Source organism: Pongo pygmaeus, chromosome 3 (assembly GCF_028885625.2).
Source record: "Pongo pygmaeus isolate AG05252 chromosome 3, NHGRI_mPonPyg2-v2.0_pri, whole genome shotgun sequence".
Taxonomy (NCBI): domain Eukaryota; kingdom Metazoa; phylum Chordata; class Mammalia; order Primates; family Hominidae; genus Pongo; species Pongo pygmaeus.
This window is the reverse complement of record NC_072376.2, coordinates 171,919,871-171,934,443: the sequence shown is the minus strand read 5'-3', so window position 1 is coordinate 171,934,443 and position 14,573 is coordinate 171,919,871. Positions and strand designations below refer to the sequence as shown.

The 14,573-nt window shown below is 39.9% G+C and overlaps 1 protein-coding gene across 9 annotated transcripts in view; it reads right to left on the bottom strand.

Moving 5' to 3' along the window:
• FNIP2 (folliculin interacting protein 2) overlaps nt 1-14,573 on the bottom strand; it is a 137,964-nt gene that overhangs the window by 44,365 nt on the left and 79,026 nt on the right. For all 9 annotated transcript variants that reach the window (XM_054484851.2, XM_063664245.1, XM_054484847.2 and 6 more), the window contains 5 exons: nt 11,406-11,535; nt 3,504-3,705; nt 3,095-3,183; nt 1,287-1,433; nt 999-1,168 (listed from right to left, as the gene is read on the bottom strand). In XM_054484851.2, coding sequence (XP_054340826.1) covers nt 999-1,168; nt 1,287-1,433; nt 3,095-3,183; nt 3,504-3,705; nt 11,406-11,535 — 738 coding nt within the window. The remainder of the gene's footprint in view (nt 1-998; nt 1,169-1,286; nt 1,434-3,094; nt 3,184-3,503; nt 3,706-11,405; nt 11,536-14,573) is intronic.

Genomic DNA, 14,573 nt, shown 5'->3' with positions numbered 1-14,573 from the left:
GTTCTGTCTTCCCCAGGAAAAACTTCCCGTATGACCAAGAATGAGTTAGGCATGTTCTGAGTAATGATCAAATCAGGGCAATTAGCATATCCATCACCCCAAACTTTTATCATTTCTTTGTGCTGGGAACATTTGCAACCTCTCTTCTAGCTTTCTCTGAAAATAAGCTATTCTTAAGTATCGTAATCCAGTGCTAAAGAACACTAGAACTTATTCCTTCTATCCAATTGTAATTTTGTATTTGTTAACTAGCCTCTCTCCATATCTCCCCTCCCTTAAGTCCATTTAAATATCCATAAATTCTTTAATTGATTTAGAACACGCCTTTTACCCCCTAACCATGAGAGGGCTTGTATTCACTTATACATCTCATGACCAAGAGCACAAGGACAAGACAACATCTGTATTGTTACAAAATGAGGCTGAGAGTAATAAGGGTAGGGATGAGAATCTAATGACTGTATAAAACCAGTGCTTGGCTCATAGTGTAAGCTTTCATTATTGTTATTATAGCATGCTGCTTTCCAGGATGAGGTGCTTTTCTGTGGATATTTTTGATTGTTACAACTTTGGGCGGGAGGTGGGAGGGGCAGTTCTACTGGCATCTAGTAAATGGAGGCCAAGGATGCCACTCAATATCCATTAATGCATAAGACAGCTCTTCCCACACCCCACAACAACTCAACCAACAAAGAACTACCTGGTCAACAGTGCTGAGGTTAAGAAATCCTGCTCTAGGGTGAACAGCCACTGTGGAATGGGAGAACACAGTTGGCTTACACTGCTTTAAGAGTGTAGCACAAAGCTGCCAGTAGGGAAAAAGGCAGAGGAAGGTCGTGGCCCTACAATTAGAATCCAGGGACCAACTTCCTATTCCTCATCTGCCCAAAGACAACCTATGAATTACTGGGTGAGAGAGCCAGTATAAACTACAAATTCTAGCATTTTTTTCCTATTCCATCCCATATATTCTCTGAATAGTCAAATTAGGTACTAACCCAGCTGTGCCCAGAGAGGATTATATGGATGTGTTTTGGCCAGCATGTTCACTGACTGGGAGGTACGTTTCTCTGAGAAGGCTTTAATGGGAGGGTGATCCACAGGCATGACAGTTGGGACCCAGGCCAGGTGGTAGGTTAACACTGCAGTCAGTAAGGCAGCAAAAAACCTCGGAGAAATGGAAAAAGATACAACCAACTTAGTCAATACAGAAAGAGGCACATCTTATGCAGTACACACATTGGCTATGGGATTTGCATACAAGTCTCCAGAGAGTTGAAGCTTACTGGTTTTTATTGATCTGTTCTATCAGAAGTGTAAACTCCTTGAGAAAGCGCTGGCAGAGCTGGTTTTTTTCCAAAGTGCCGGACATCATAGTAAGCCATACAGGTTCAGCTATCCTTGGAACAGAATATAAGTTCCAGATAGTTCCTCTACACAACAGAAAGAGAGGGAAACACAAAAGTGTCAGAAATACTATTTTGGATAATCTTGGTGTAAACGAATAAAGGAGAAAACAACTTGAATCTATGTAGTCCTTAAAAGATTCAAGCTCCACACATAACAGGGTTGCACACTATGGCCCACGGGCCAAATCTGACTGCCACCTTTTTTTGTAAATAAAAAGTTTCACTGGGTCACAGCCATGCTCATTCATTTACTTATTTATTGTCTATGGCTGCTTCTGTGGGACAATGGCTAAGTTGAGTTGCTATTACAGAGACTCTACAGAAACTGAAAGTACAGAACTAGAAAGCCTCACTTTCAGCTTCTTGACCTTTGAAAAATGGACACCTCATTAAAGTAGGACCCAGATTCTCGCCCGGGCGTGGTGGCTCATACTTGTAATCCTAGCACTTTGGGAGGCCAAGGTGGTAGATTACAAGGTCAAGAGATAGAGAACATTCTGGCCAACATGGTGAAACCCCGTCTCTACTAAAAATACAAAAATTAGCTGGGCGTGGTGGCGGGTGCCTGTAAACCCAGCTACTCGGGAGGCTGTGGCAGGAAAATCGCTTGAACCCAGGAGGTGAAGGTTGCAGCGAGCCGAGATCACACCACTGCACTCCAGCCTGGTGACAGAGCGAGACTCAGTCCTAAAAAAAAAAAAAGTAGGACCGAGATTCTCAAGCACAAGCCAGTGAGTGTCCAGTCTGACCACAGCAGAGCAACAGGCAAATCTCCAGTGCTTTCCCAAAATCTATGGAAGGTTTACTAATCATCAGATTGCCATCAAAGAGCACAACTTTATGTCATTCTCAAATATATGACTTAAGTCTTAGTGATCACCAGATAATAAGTAACATGTTACTTGAGTACTTTAACACATAACCCACAGTAAAAACAGGCTTGTGATTTTGCTCCAGGTAGCATTACAGAGTTCATCAGCATATACTTTAAGCATCATAAAAGTGTTCTAACATTCAAAGGATTATAAATTTTTTTTTTATCCTTCAGCTATGGAGTAACAGTTTGACTCATTCGCTCATGACTGCGAATGGGATTCCATTCCCCATCAAGAAAGTGGCTCTAAATGGTGCAACAATCCCAACTCAGCATGATGAGAGAGGATCCCACCTGCTACCCAACACAATTTACCTTTCCACACAGATACTAGGAGCAAGGACTCTAGACACCAGTTTCCAAAGGACACTGGGTATAAACTAGGACTGTCCTGGCAAACTGGAATGTATGTCTTCCCGACATGCATAACCTCTCCATCTGTGCTTTGAATAAGCATCCCTGAACTCAAGTTTCCACATCTGTAAAATGGGATTAGTAGTACTTAGGGCTTTTGTGAGGCTGACATAAGATAATGAATAGTCTGCTGAGAGATACCTGAACATTAGTTTTCCCCATTCATCCTGTTAAAAACAATTCTATCAGGGACCATCGGTTGAGCAGTAGTGAGGATTACTAAGTGGTAAATTATTTAAATTTTTTGCTTCATTTCTTCTGTTTCCATCTTGAAGGGCAGAACCACAAAAGTGAGGAATAACTGCCAGGCCCCCAATTCTTCCAAGTCACAGTTTATCTTTATCCATGGCTGCTCATAAACATCTCCTGTTGGATTTGCCAAACTTTGCCACTTTACCTGAATTCTCCCAGAGCTTCCATCAAACGGCTGACATAAAACTGGACTCGGAGACTTGATTCTGCTATTTTTCTACAGGAGATCATAGCCTTTATTGAAAAGAAAGCAAACCAAATTACTGAGAAGAAATTTTATAACTTATCTACTGGGCTGTATTAATAAAAAATATTATGTAATCAATTAACAACACTCAAAGTAATAATGTCTTCAGTCATGAAAAAGCAGTCATTTCCTTCCCTAAGGTAACCCAGTATCTGGTAACGAACATCAACATGCCTAAGAATTTATCACTGCTATGGGTGATTTAACTTCCTCAGGAAAGACATCTGATACATAGGCAAAGAAATTCTGCCATCTTCAAAGCCCCACAATCACTTCTCTATTTGACTTTGGATTACATCCTTATTACCTTTTCAATTGCACTCTTCAGCCTGTTCATGTGAGATTCAAACAGGGGAAAATGAGAAAAGAAGAAGTCCTGGAAATTCCTTTGTGCTTCTTCTTTCTCACATAGGGAAAAGATGATGCTTATGGCAATTTTCTTCCTCCTAACCATAGCTGGATTAGAACTACAGGTTTCTTCAGCCAAGCTGAATGTCTCATCAGTTGACCTGGAGGGAAATATAAGTTTGAAAAGTTGCCATGCATCAATGAGTCACACTGAAGGTCAACTGTAATGACTGGGGATGACACCCAGAACATTCAGTCGTAACTAAGAGTATATCTGCCTTTAGTTCATTCTCTTCTATAATTCCCTGGCACGAAGATGAGAACATCAGCTTGCTTGCCACACGGTATTATCCTAACACGGAAAGAAGCTCAAATGAAAGCTACAAGTAATTTAAATTTCCCATTGTTACTCTTGTCCTTTTCCTTTGGATCGTTTTATGTCAAACTGATGATATTTAGGAAGGAATGTGAAATATCTGTTTACCCAAAACATGGTCAGATACCAATAGATAAGACGTCAAAAGAGGAATGATATTATGTGGTATTCTATTGAATAAGAGTAACACATTTGAACATGTACTGGTACTTCCAGGATTACTTTTCCAGGGCTATTAAAACTACTAGATCAAGTAACTCTTCTAAATGCTCAGATTAAGCCACGTGATTAAGCTCTCTGAAAATCCTCCAAGCAGAAACACTTACTTCTCTTCTGCTACAGTAGAATTTTCAAAAAACCTGATTCTTTTGAGAGACTCGGCTTCTAAGATGACAGCCACGAAGCCCAAAACTTCTAAATATATATTTAATTTGTCTTGTGGGGTAAGCCTCACAAAAATGGCCTAACCATGTCTCTTACTTAACTACTGTGAAAAGCCAGTGTAGCTACCAAATAGCTACTAACAGCAAGAGTACAAATAAAATAGTTTTTTCCTACAAAAACACCAACACAAAGGACCTAACATTGCAAATGAGAGCCCTAGACTGGCAATACATTTTCTCTTTCTAACTCCATCATCTAGTCTCATATCTCTGCCAAATATGGAAAGGAACTGCTTCCTCCATTTTCTTTACTATAAATTACAACATAACAATTACTCATGCTGGGCAGAATATGAGAATTAGCCTTCTGCCCCTGGTCTTCAACTTGTTTACTTAGGGCTCTACTCATAGCTTGTGTGATTTCAAATAAACCCAGATTTTATTATTAAACATACATATGCCAAAAGTGTTATGGTCAGGAAAGCTATTAAATTAATTAATTAATTTTGGGGGGACAGGGTCTCACTCTGTCACCCATGCTGGGGTGCAGTGGTGTGATCATGGCTCATTGCAGCCTCAATTTCCCAGGCTCAAGCGATCCTCCCACCTAGCCTCCCAAGTAGCCGGGACTACAGGCACATGCCACCATGCCCGGATACATTTTCTGTTTTTTTTTTTTTTTGGTAGAGATGGAGTCTCCCTACGTTGTCCAAGCTGGTCTCGAACTCCTGGGCTCAAGTGATCCTTCCACCTCAGTGTCCCAAAGTGCTGGGATTACAGCCATGAGCCACTGCACCTGGCTATTTTATTTTTAAAGGAAAGGAGATAGACATTTTATTCTAACCTCATTATATGTTACTGTTTTCCTTAACTTCAAGCAAGATCCTGGAGATGTAGGTATGGTTGGTAAATCAGTAAAAGGTTTTCACTCCAGATGTGTCACTGATGGCACATGGTGCTGTCACAAATGCTACACATTACAATAAACCATCAATTGCTTTCTCTGGGAAATCCCTAGATTCTAATCATCAGAGAAAATTCTTGAGGTTTCCTTAGAACTTCACACAATTTCATACAATGTTCTCTCTTCTTTACCAAGGTACTGGTACTAAAGCCTTGTTTTCTTGCACTACAGTAGTTGATTTCTGTTCTGTATAGAAAATTCTTCTGAGTTTATATTACAATAAGGCTTGCTTGCAATCCTTTCCACTTTGTCTGTAATCTTACATTTCCCTTCTTTTTCAAAAGTAAAATGACTGTATCAGTCCACTCATCTTTAGCCCAGTTTGACCTTTAATAATCAAATTATAATAAACACTGAACCCAATACAGTTTCTCATCATCATCTCCACTCTACAAACAATAGCCAATGCTCTCAACAGTTTTAACGTAGGAGAGGGTGCCACCTGCTGAAATTTCTGAAAAACTTCCATAGCTATAATAGAGTGGAGAACTTACTTGCTTCACTATAACCCTCCACTGAATTCTAAATCAACTGAGTTTCATTCTGTAGTCTTGCATCAACCATGCAACGTGGAATAAATCAGGTCATGTAGTATCTTACTTATAATTTAAAAATTATTCTACAAAAAATGATGTTTAAGAATGTTTTCAAAAATTTAAGCATGTGCCCCAGTACTTCATCAGTACTTTATCTCCATGTCACCAGAGAAGGTACACAGGTTGTACTGCAAATGTGGAAACTGAGGCAGAGTTCTGCCTCAACTTTCCTCGGGAACAGAAAGGTTCTTAGTAACAACGCTGGAGTTAGAACCCAGGATTCCTGTCTTCTAGTCTAGGCTCATGACTTGGATACTGGCAATGACCAGGGATTCTGACCCCATGCCTAATCTGTCTGCTGGTGCTCATGCTAGTTAATGCATCATGCCATGCAGAGCACTGAGGAAAGGAGCTGGAAGCAGTCTGATCAGCCAACAGCCCTGAGAGTCAAGGAAAGGCTGCAGCTACACAAAATTTTTTTCCTAATAAAGAAATCAAACAGAATTTTGTTAACACTTACGGATAAGCATTTATGTACATTGTAAGTACTTCAAGATCATAAATAATTAAAGCAAAAACAGCTATTTAAGTACATCTCAATAATCTATCATTGATATCAGGACTCCTTAGTCTAATTGTTATTTATGTCAGTTTTGAACTTATACTGAATCTATGTATTATATTGGACTATATGAAATTAATGTTTTGTAGGTCAAAGAACATCCCATCAGCAACTTTATAAGGTTGGTCCAATTTAATAATTCAAATCAAAAGGCTTCCTGGGACATTATACCTTGCTCTTTAGGGTTTCAATTGCCTCGGTAAGTGATGGAATCCCTGAGGTTAGCTGTTAGATGCCCAAGCCCCATTCCCCACTTAGTAATCAAAGCCTACCACTTGGCACAGCAGGGGGCCCTGAGGTCAGCGTGGAGCCAACTGTTAAGAATTGTGAATACTGAACATGTTCATTCTATTTTATAGAATAAAGTGTTGCCCGATTCTAACAAAAAACAGAAACTGTGACTATCATCCCTGCTACCTTTAACTCTCTTAGGAAGGACATTTTTAATTACCATGAATTTTCTGTCAAAGCCAGAAGCAATCATAACGTTTGGTACCCACTGTTCTCCTGTCTCTAGCATAAAAAACTAATTTTCCCAACCACATATCTGCCAAAAGGGAGAGATCAACTACAAATCCTTTAAATGAAGGGATCTTAGGCTGGGCGCGGTGGCTCACGCCTGTAATCCCAGCACTTTGGGAGGCCGAGGCAGGAGGATCACGAGGTCAAGAGATCGAGACCATCCTGGCCAACATGGTGAAACCCCATCTCCACTAAAAATACAAAAATTAGCTGGGCGTGGTGGCACACGCCTGTAATCCTAGGTACTCAGGAGGCTGAGGCAGGGGAACCGCTTGAACCCGGGAAGCAGAGGTTGCAGTGAGCTGAGATTGCACCATTGCACTCCAGCCTGGCGACAGAGTGAGATTCCCGTCTCAAAAAAAAAAAGAAGGGATCTTCACGGGCACAGTAATCAACTCAAAACGTCTGCTACACTTATGTTCTCGGTGTTCAGCAGTACTCTATTAAGGGCTGGCTGCATGGGCATGCGACCCCACACACACAGCGTCCCCCCTCTCACAAATGCCCTAGGCTTCATTTAATGTTCTGTGATTACCATTTTGAATTTTAAATAATTTTATCTTTGGACTTTTGTGCTGTAAGTGAAGTCTAATGGGACAACGAAGCATGTGTTGGGATGAAGTCTAATGAGACAATGAAGCTCAGAAAAGGATACCCCAAACTATGACACTTTGGTATGCTGAGTACTTTGAACTGAAGGACAGGGGCTCAGAAGCAAGACCCTGCTTTTCTGACCTTATCCTGCCCTTCCTTCTCCTACTCCTCTTTCTGCCCAAAGGCATAGAAACTAAGATTCCTGTTCCCCAAGGTGAATCAAAACACTTGAGCCTCTTTTTCCCCAAAGCTAACTGTAAAACCTATTATAGAAATACTATTCTAACTTCCTTCCACCTTTGTAAGTGCTGGTCACAAATAATTTCTCTGACCTACCTTGCCTGAAAATAGATGATAAGACCCTCCCATTTCGGAGGGGTCTTACTCTCTACCTGGGAGGAAGGAATGCTATACAGAGAGGTCAAAAAGAATTCCGACAAGTCAGGTCCCGCTGGGTTTTCCTGCTTAAGTCTATTACCATTAGATCATATTTCTTTGTCCAATCACATTTCTACATGGCAGTCCATTCTGTGTTGAACTTAAGCATAAAAATACAGTTTTCCTTGGGTCCCTCAATCTTCATGTCTGAAGGCTCCATGTCATGTGAAACTTTGACTAAATAAAATTGTTATGTTTCTCTCTTGTTAACCTGTATTTGTTATAGGAGTGTCAGCCATGACCCTTATGATGGGGAGGGCACGGATGAACTCAGAACCCAGGGCTTGCAGCCCAGACACCGAGCAACTGGCCCAGCAGTCAGGCACATACCCATAAGCCTGGGGCAGGCCATGGTGTTACAAGACTCTAAAGTGGCACTGCCGGGTCTTGGACCCACACTAATGGCTGTGACTGTGGTGACAGCAGAAGCTGCAGTAGCCATGGTTGTGGGAGATAGGGGAGAGGAGAGAGGAGGGACTCTGGTAGCTCCAGGAACCAGGGTGGGAGGCCAGTTTGCCCATCAGTCACCGGAGCCTGTCCCTATAGAGTCCGCACAGATATTTAACTCTATGACCTGAGCGCCAGGACAGTAAATTATCACAAAGTAAAAGCCTACATGGGGACATTGCAATAAAGAATATCAAGGAGTTATTATAATTCTGCAGAGAGTTTAGTCTCTGTTTTTGAAAACTGCTGCAACACTGCAAAGTAAATATTCATAGGCATAGAAATAGAAATTGAATGTAAAGATTGTTATACTGGACAAAAAAATACACTGTTTTCATATGAAGCTTCAGATCAACAAATTATTAAAGAGGAAGGCCATTTTAAAATTAATTTTTCCTTGTAATTGAGGACACAGTGATAGAATGCATAAACAGGCTTTTTGAATTATATATAACTCATGAGAACATTTTTAGTTTCTTGTAAGATCTCCACAAGTTACAGGAAATGTCAGAAGAAATATTAAAATAAACTCGTATAAATTTACATCTAAAATTAAATTCAGACTTACTCAAAATGGATTTGTGTGAAGAATTAAATCTTTTAAAGAACTGTTTAACAAGAATCATCTGATCCAGATGTACTAAAATTTACATCTTGAAAGTTTATCAAAAATTTATCCATAACCATCATTCTGAGCAAACTATCGCAAGGACAGAAAACCAAACACCACATGTTCTCACTCATAGGTGGGAACTGAACAATGAGAACACTTGGACACAGGGTGGGGAACATCACACACCGGCGCCTGTCGTCCGGTAGGGGGATGGGGGAGGGATAGCATTAGGAGATATACCTAATGTAAATGACAAGTTAACGGGTGCAGCACACCAACATGGCACATGTATACATATGTAACAAACCTGCACATTGTGCACATGTACCTTAAAACTTAAAGTATAATAATAATAAAAAAAATTTATCCAAATGTTGTCATAGTCCATAAAGCTATGTAACACTGCATCAGCAGAAAGATCCTTCTCCAAGTAAAAAATTATCAAAAATTATTTGCCACCTTGCATTTGCCAGGAGTGACTATCACTTTCAATTATATCCATTGAAAGCCAAGTTGCTAAAACTATAAACTTTGATGACTAAACAAATGTATTTGCAGAAAAGGCTTACAACACAAGATATCATATAATGATATTATAATATAAAATTATGACATCAAAAATATTGTTTGGAATTTATAAGTTTATATTATTATTCATCTGTCACTATCATCTCTATTATATCTTACATATAAAGTATTCTTAAAGAAAAACTTTTTTCCTTTTTAGTCCCTTTAATAACACTTTTCTTGTTTTTTGGGTAAGAGGCACCACATTTTTATTTTGCACTGGCCCATAAATTAGGTAGCCAGCCTTGACCATATTCACAACCTTTCTGAATGTAAGATACTTATTTTAGGTGTAAGTTCACTAGAGATTCACTAGCTCCCAATGCCAGATCTCAATTCAAATTAGTTTTGAAGAATTTTGAAGGAGTTGAGAAACATTATTTCAACTTTGGATTTAAACCTGAAGGGATAAAAAAACATTTTCAGAAAAGAGATGTTGAAAGAGGATGTTTTCCAAGACCTATCTCTTCCAATCACAGAAGCTGTCATAATGACAGTGAGGATGGTGGCGGTGCCGTCTCCTGACAGTTGCAGTAATGGTAATGACAATGACAGCAATAATAATAGTAAATAATTCACATTGGCCACATTTTATTGCCCATATCCTATGTCTTGGCTAAACACCAGACTTGATTTATCTCATTTAACCCTCCCAGGAACACTCCGAAGCTGTGCTAGTATTATTATCACATTGCAGATGACGATGCAACACTCAGAATCCAGGTTAACTTATTCTATCAGGCATCTAGTGAGTGACAGAGCTAGAACTTGTGTTCACACAAAATTCCAAGCTTTTAATCATTTCATTCAAAGTCCACCAACCAAAAAGCAGCTTCTTGACGGGTGACAAAGCTATAATTTTTTCTTTCCAGCTAGCTCCCTAGGATTGTGAAAGGAACAGAAGTGAGGCAAGCAACCTGACATGTGCTGCTCACACACCCTGACCCCTCAGTTTCTCAGCTTGTCCCTGCAGTGCCATCTCTTCCAGGAAGGGCTCCCTAATTCCCCCCATGACCATCACTGTATTTTCTCCATCCTGAGTCTCATGGCAGTTTATGTCTCTCTGTGATATTTATCATGTACCATCTTGGAAACTATTCAAGTACAGGCACATAGCTGAACTGTTTTATACCTTCACAGATCTCTACGTATGCTGAGTACTAGTCAATTTACTAAATCAGTTAATTGACGTGAATTTTTATAGGTACACATAAAAATTCCACTTCAAGTATTTGGATTGTAGGAAGAACAAGTTGGAAGCTATGAATGTAACATCAAATGTACATTTTACACACAAAACCAACTGAAATAAAGACAGAAAATATCTAGATGCCATCTCTATTTAAAATCATGTTCATATCTGTTTAGTTTAACAATTTGCATTTTACAAAGAGAATATATCACAAACCTTTGACTTCATATATTTTTGAATACCACACTGGTATCACTGTAGCCAAGGAAGAGATTGATCCACCCTTCATTACTTATACAAGCTACATCTGGAAGGGACTCAATTTAAAGAGAGCACACCATTTTAAATGAACACCCAATCTAGCTCAACATGATACAACTACCCAGATACTTCCCAGTGTCTTCCAAAGGAGGAGATTTTAAAATTTCAGCTTTTATTTATTCTTCCTTTTAGAACTTCCAATTTGTAAAGTTTCAGGCTCAGCTGAAGCTAATAAAAAAGTTTTGGTTCTTTTTCCACTGACAATAGGCACGAACAGCTGCCCTGCCAGTTTCATCAAGCTGCCTACACTCCTACTTTTCTAAGCAAGACGAAACTTGCAACTCACCTTCTTGGAATGATGCCATTTTCCAAACTTGTTGTCTGACTTCGAAGCCAGCGGCGCTGGTAACTGCTGGAAGAAGATGTAGAGGAGCTTGGAGATGGGAAAGGTGTGATCAAAAGACTGCTTAGTGAGGCTGTAGGAAGAATTTAGAATTTGAAAGTTGAGGTCAATTAGTCCTCATGTAGCTATATAATGCACAACATTAAGAATGTATTTAACATCACTGAACTCTACATTTATTATGTATTTAATATCACTAAACTGTACACTTCACCATTAAAAAATGACAAAACCCGCAATTACCTTTACACCAACCTAATAAAATGGTTGAGATGGTAAATTTTATATTATATGTATTTTAATGCAATCCAAAAATTGGAAAAAAAATATCTATGCCAAGTAATCTAAAATTTCAGGTTCTACCAGTCATATCCAGCAGGGGGAGACTATAATTTCTCTCTTCCTAAGATTTCTGAACAGCAAAGAAAACGTCCTTTAAAAAGGAACACAAATTAAAGGAAATAAGAGTCACAGATGTAGCAAGTGCATAAATTAGCAGGCCCATATTACAAGTGCAAAATAATCATTACTCAGGCTGTAGATTGCAGATTTCTACTAAAATGGTCCACACAACATAACTATATTGCCACCTGGTAACTAATGCCATACACAATGCTTACTTTACACATATTTCCTCCTGAGTACTCCTTCACTCTATACTTTGAGGTAAAATTAGGCAAATAAGTTTTTTCCCCACCTAGTATCCTGTCTCCCAAACTTCATCTCCATATATACAATACTTATCCTCCTTCCCTCCAGCCCCCACTGCTACTCTGTTGTCTGTGAAAAAGAAACCTCTACTCTCCAATACGCTTTCTGCTTGGATTACTTATTTGCTTCTGAACCTTTCTCTGCTTCCTCCTGCTACATATTAGATGCCTACACCTGTGTCTCAGGAAGTATGAGCTGACAGTGCCATCCCAGACTTTTCTAACAGGCAGGGAGGAGGGACTAGTCCCTCTCAGGTAGGCAATGGGTTTCTTTCAAGTCAAGCTGCTTGATGAACATCTACTGGTTTGAAAGAATGGAAGAAAACAGACTTGTTCTGCTTTTACTTCCCTAAGGCTAAGGAATTAGACATTGAAATGTCACTCAGTCCAGTGGAAAATAAAATAGGGTGCTACAGATGGCCAGTCAACATTTTCTGAAACAAATCACAGGGCAAAGGAAATTAATTTTGGTAAACACAGTATACTATGCTCAAGAATATCACTTGATAAAGCAGTGTCTCCACATGAACTATTACATTTATACTTTTGTAGGCAAACATAAATAACCTGACTCCCCGACCTGAGCTCTTAAATACTACAGGAGTTACTTTGCTATCAACTAATAAGAAATGCCAGGTGTGCTAGGCAACTGGGGTAAGTGGTGGACAAGTCTATAATAGTATCAATGAACATGATGACTCAAGTTTCTTTCCAAAGCAGAGGTCTCTGAGATGCTTTTCCTTTTATCTAGCTGATATTCACGGAAAATTTGTTCGGTAGGTCTTAATCATCTTTGCATCCATTGTACTCATAACGGTGCCTTGACCACAGTAGGCAATTAGCAAATGCTTCCTGAATGTATGGCACTTTTTTTTTTTTTTTTTTAACCAAACTGTTACATGTGGCTGGCCCCAGTAAGTTGACCTGGTTGCCATCCTGAGACCAGACTTAAATCCCCAAAACCAAATCCACATTTCAAGTATCAGTGAACAGGTAATTTTCCTGAGAGTTTTGAAGGGAGTTAGAAAAGAGCTTTTCCTTGGAGTCACACAAAATTAGTTAATAAAACTTCCCAATTAGACGTTTCTGTCCTGCCCCCTAGTTCCCAAAGTCCCCTACAGAATCCAGAAGCCCCCTCCCACATCTCTAGGGTCCTGCATCTCTCCTTGCCTTATGCTGAGCAAATCAACTTCTGGCAGGCAGAGGACAAGGTTGACAGATGGTACTTGCTGGATAAATACTTTTCTCCTGTCACAGTGTTAGGGCTCAGAAAATGGTACCCCAAAATATGGTGCCCTGGCATCCTGAGCACTTTGAACCAAAGGACACTGGAAGGCCTCAGAAGTCAAGTCTGTCTCAGATCTTCTCCTGCGCTTCTTTCTCCTGCTCCCCCTCCTCCCTGCAAGGCAAACCACAGAAACTAAAATTCCTCTTCATTAAGGCAAGTCATAGAAACTAGATCCTCTTTTCCCCCAAAGCCAGCCATGAAACCTAGAAATATTATTCTAACATTCTCTTGCCTTTCTATGTAAGAGCTGGCTATAAAGAAATTCTTAGGCCTACTTTATCTGAAAGTAGATCGTAAGACCCTTAATTCCAGAAGGGGTCCAGTCCTGTACCTGACAGGAAGAAATGCCACACAGAGAGATCAAGAATCAGGATGGGCCCTTCCTAGGTGGGTTTTCCCCTTTGGTCTGTGACTATAAGATCAACCCCCTTTTGTCCAATCACAGTTCTACCTGGCTAACCACTCCATCAAATCTAAGCATAAAAAGGGACAGTTTTCCCTTGGGTCTTAGGGTATCTCTGAAGGCTCCCATGCCATATAAAATTCTGATGCATTCTTCAGTATGACAATTGCATTTTTCAACTCCAGAATTGCTGCTTGATTCTTTTTAATTATTTCCATTTCTTCATTAAATACATCTGATAGGATTCTGAATTCCTTCTGTGTTCTCTTGAATTTTGAGTTTCCTCAACACAGCTATTTTGAATTCTCTGTCTGAAAGGTCACATATCTCTGTCTCTCCAGGACTGGCTCCTGGTGCTGTATTTAGTCCCTTTGGTGAGGTAACGTGATCCTGGATGGTCTTTATGCTTGTGGATGTCAGTCAGTGTCTGGGCATTGAAGAGTTAGGTATTGATTGTAGTCTTCACAATCTGGGCTTGTCTGTACCCACCCTTCTTGGGCAGGCTTTCCAAGTATTTGAAGGGACTTGGGTATTGTGATCTAAGTTTTTGGTCACTGCACCTGTATCTGACCAAGCCAACTGACACTGCGCTCCCCTTGGCTGATCTTGGATAAGATCAAGAAGAATTCTCTGGATTACCAGGCAAAGACTCTTGTCCTCTTCCCTTACTTTGTCCCAAACAAATGGAGTCTCTCTTTCTCTCTCTGCTG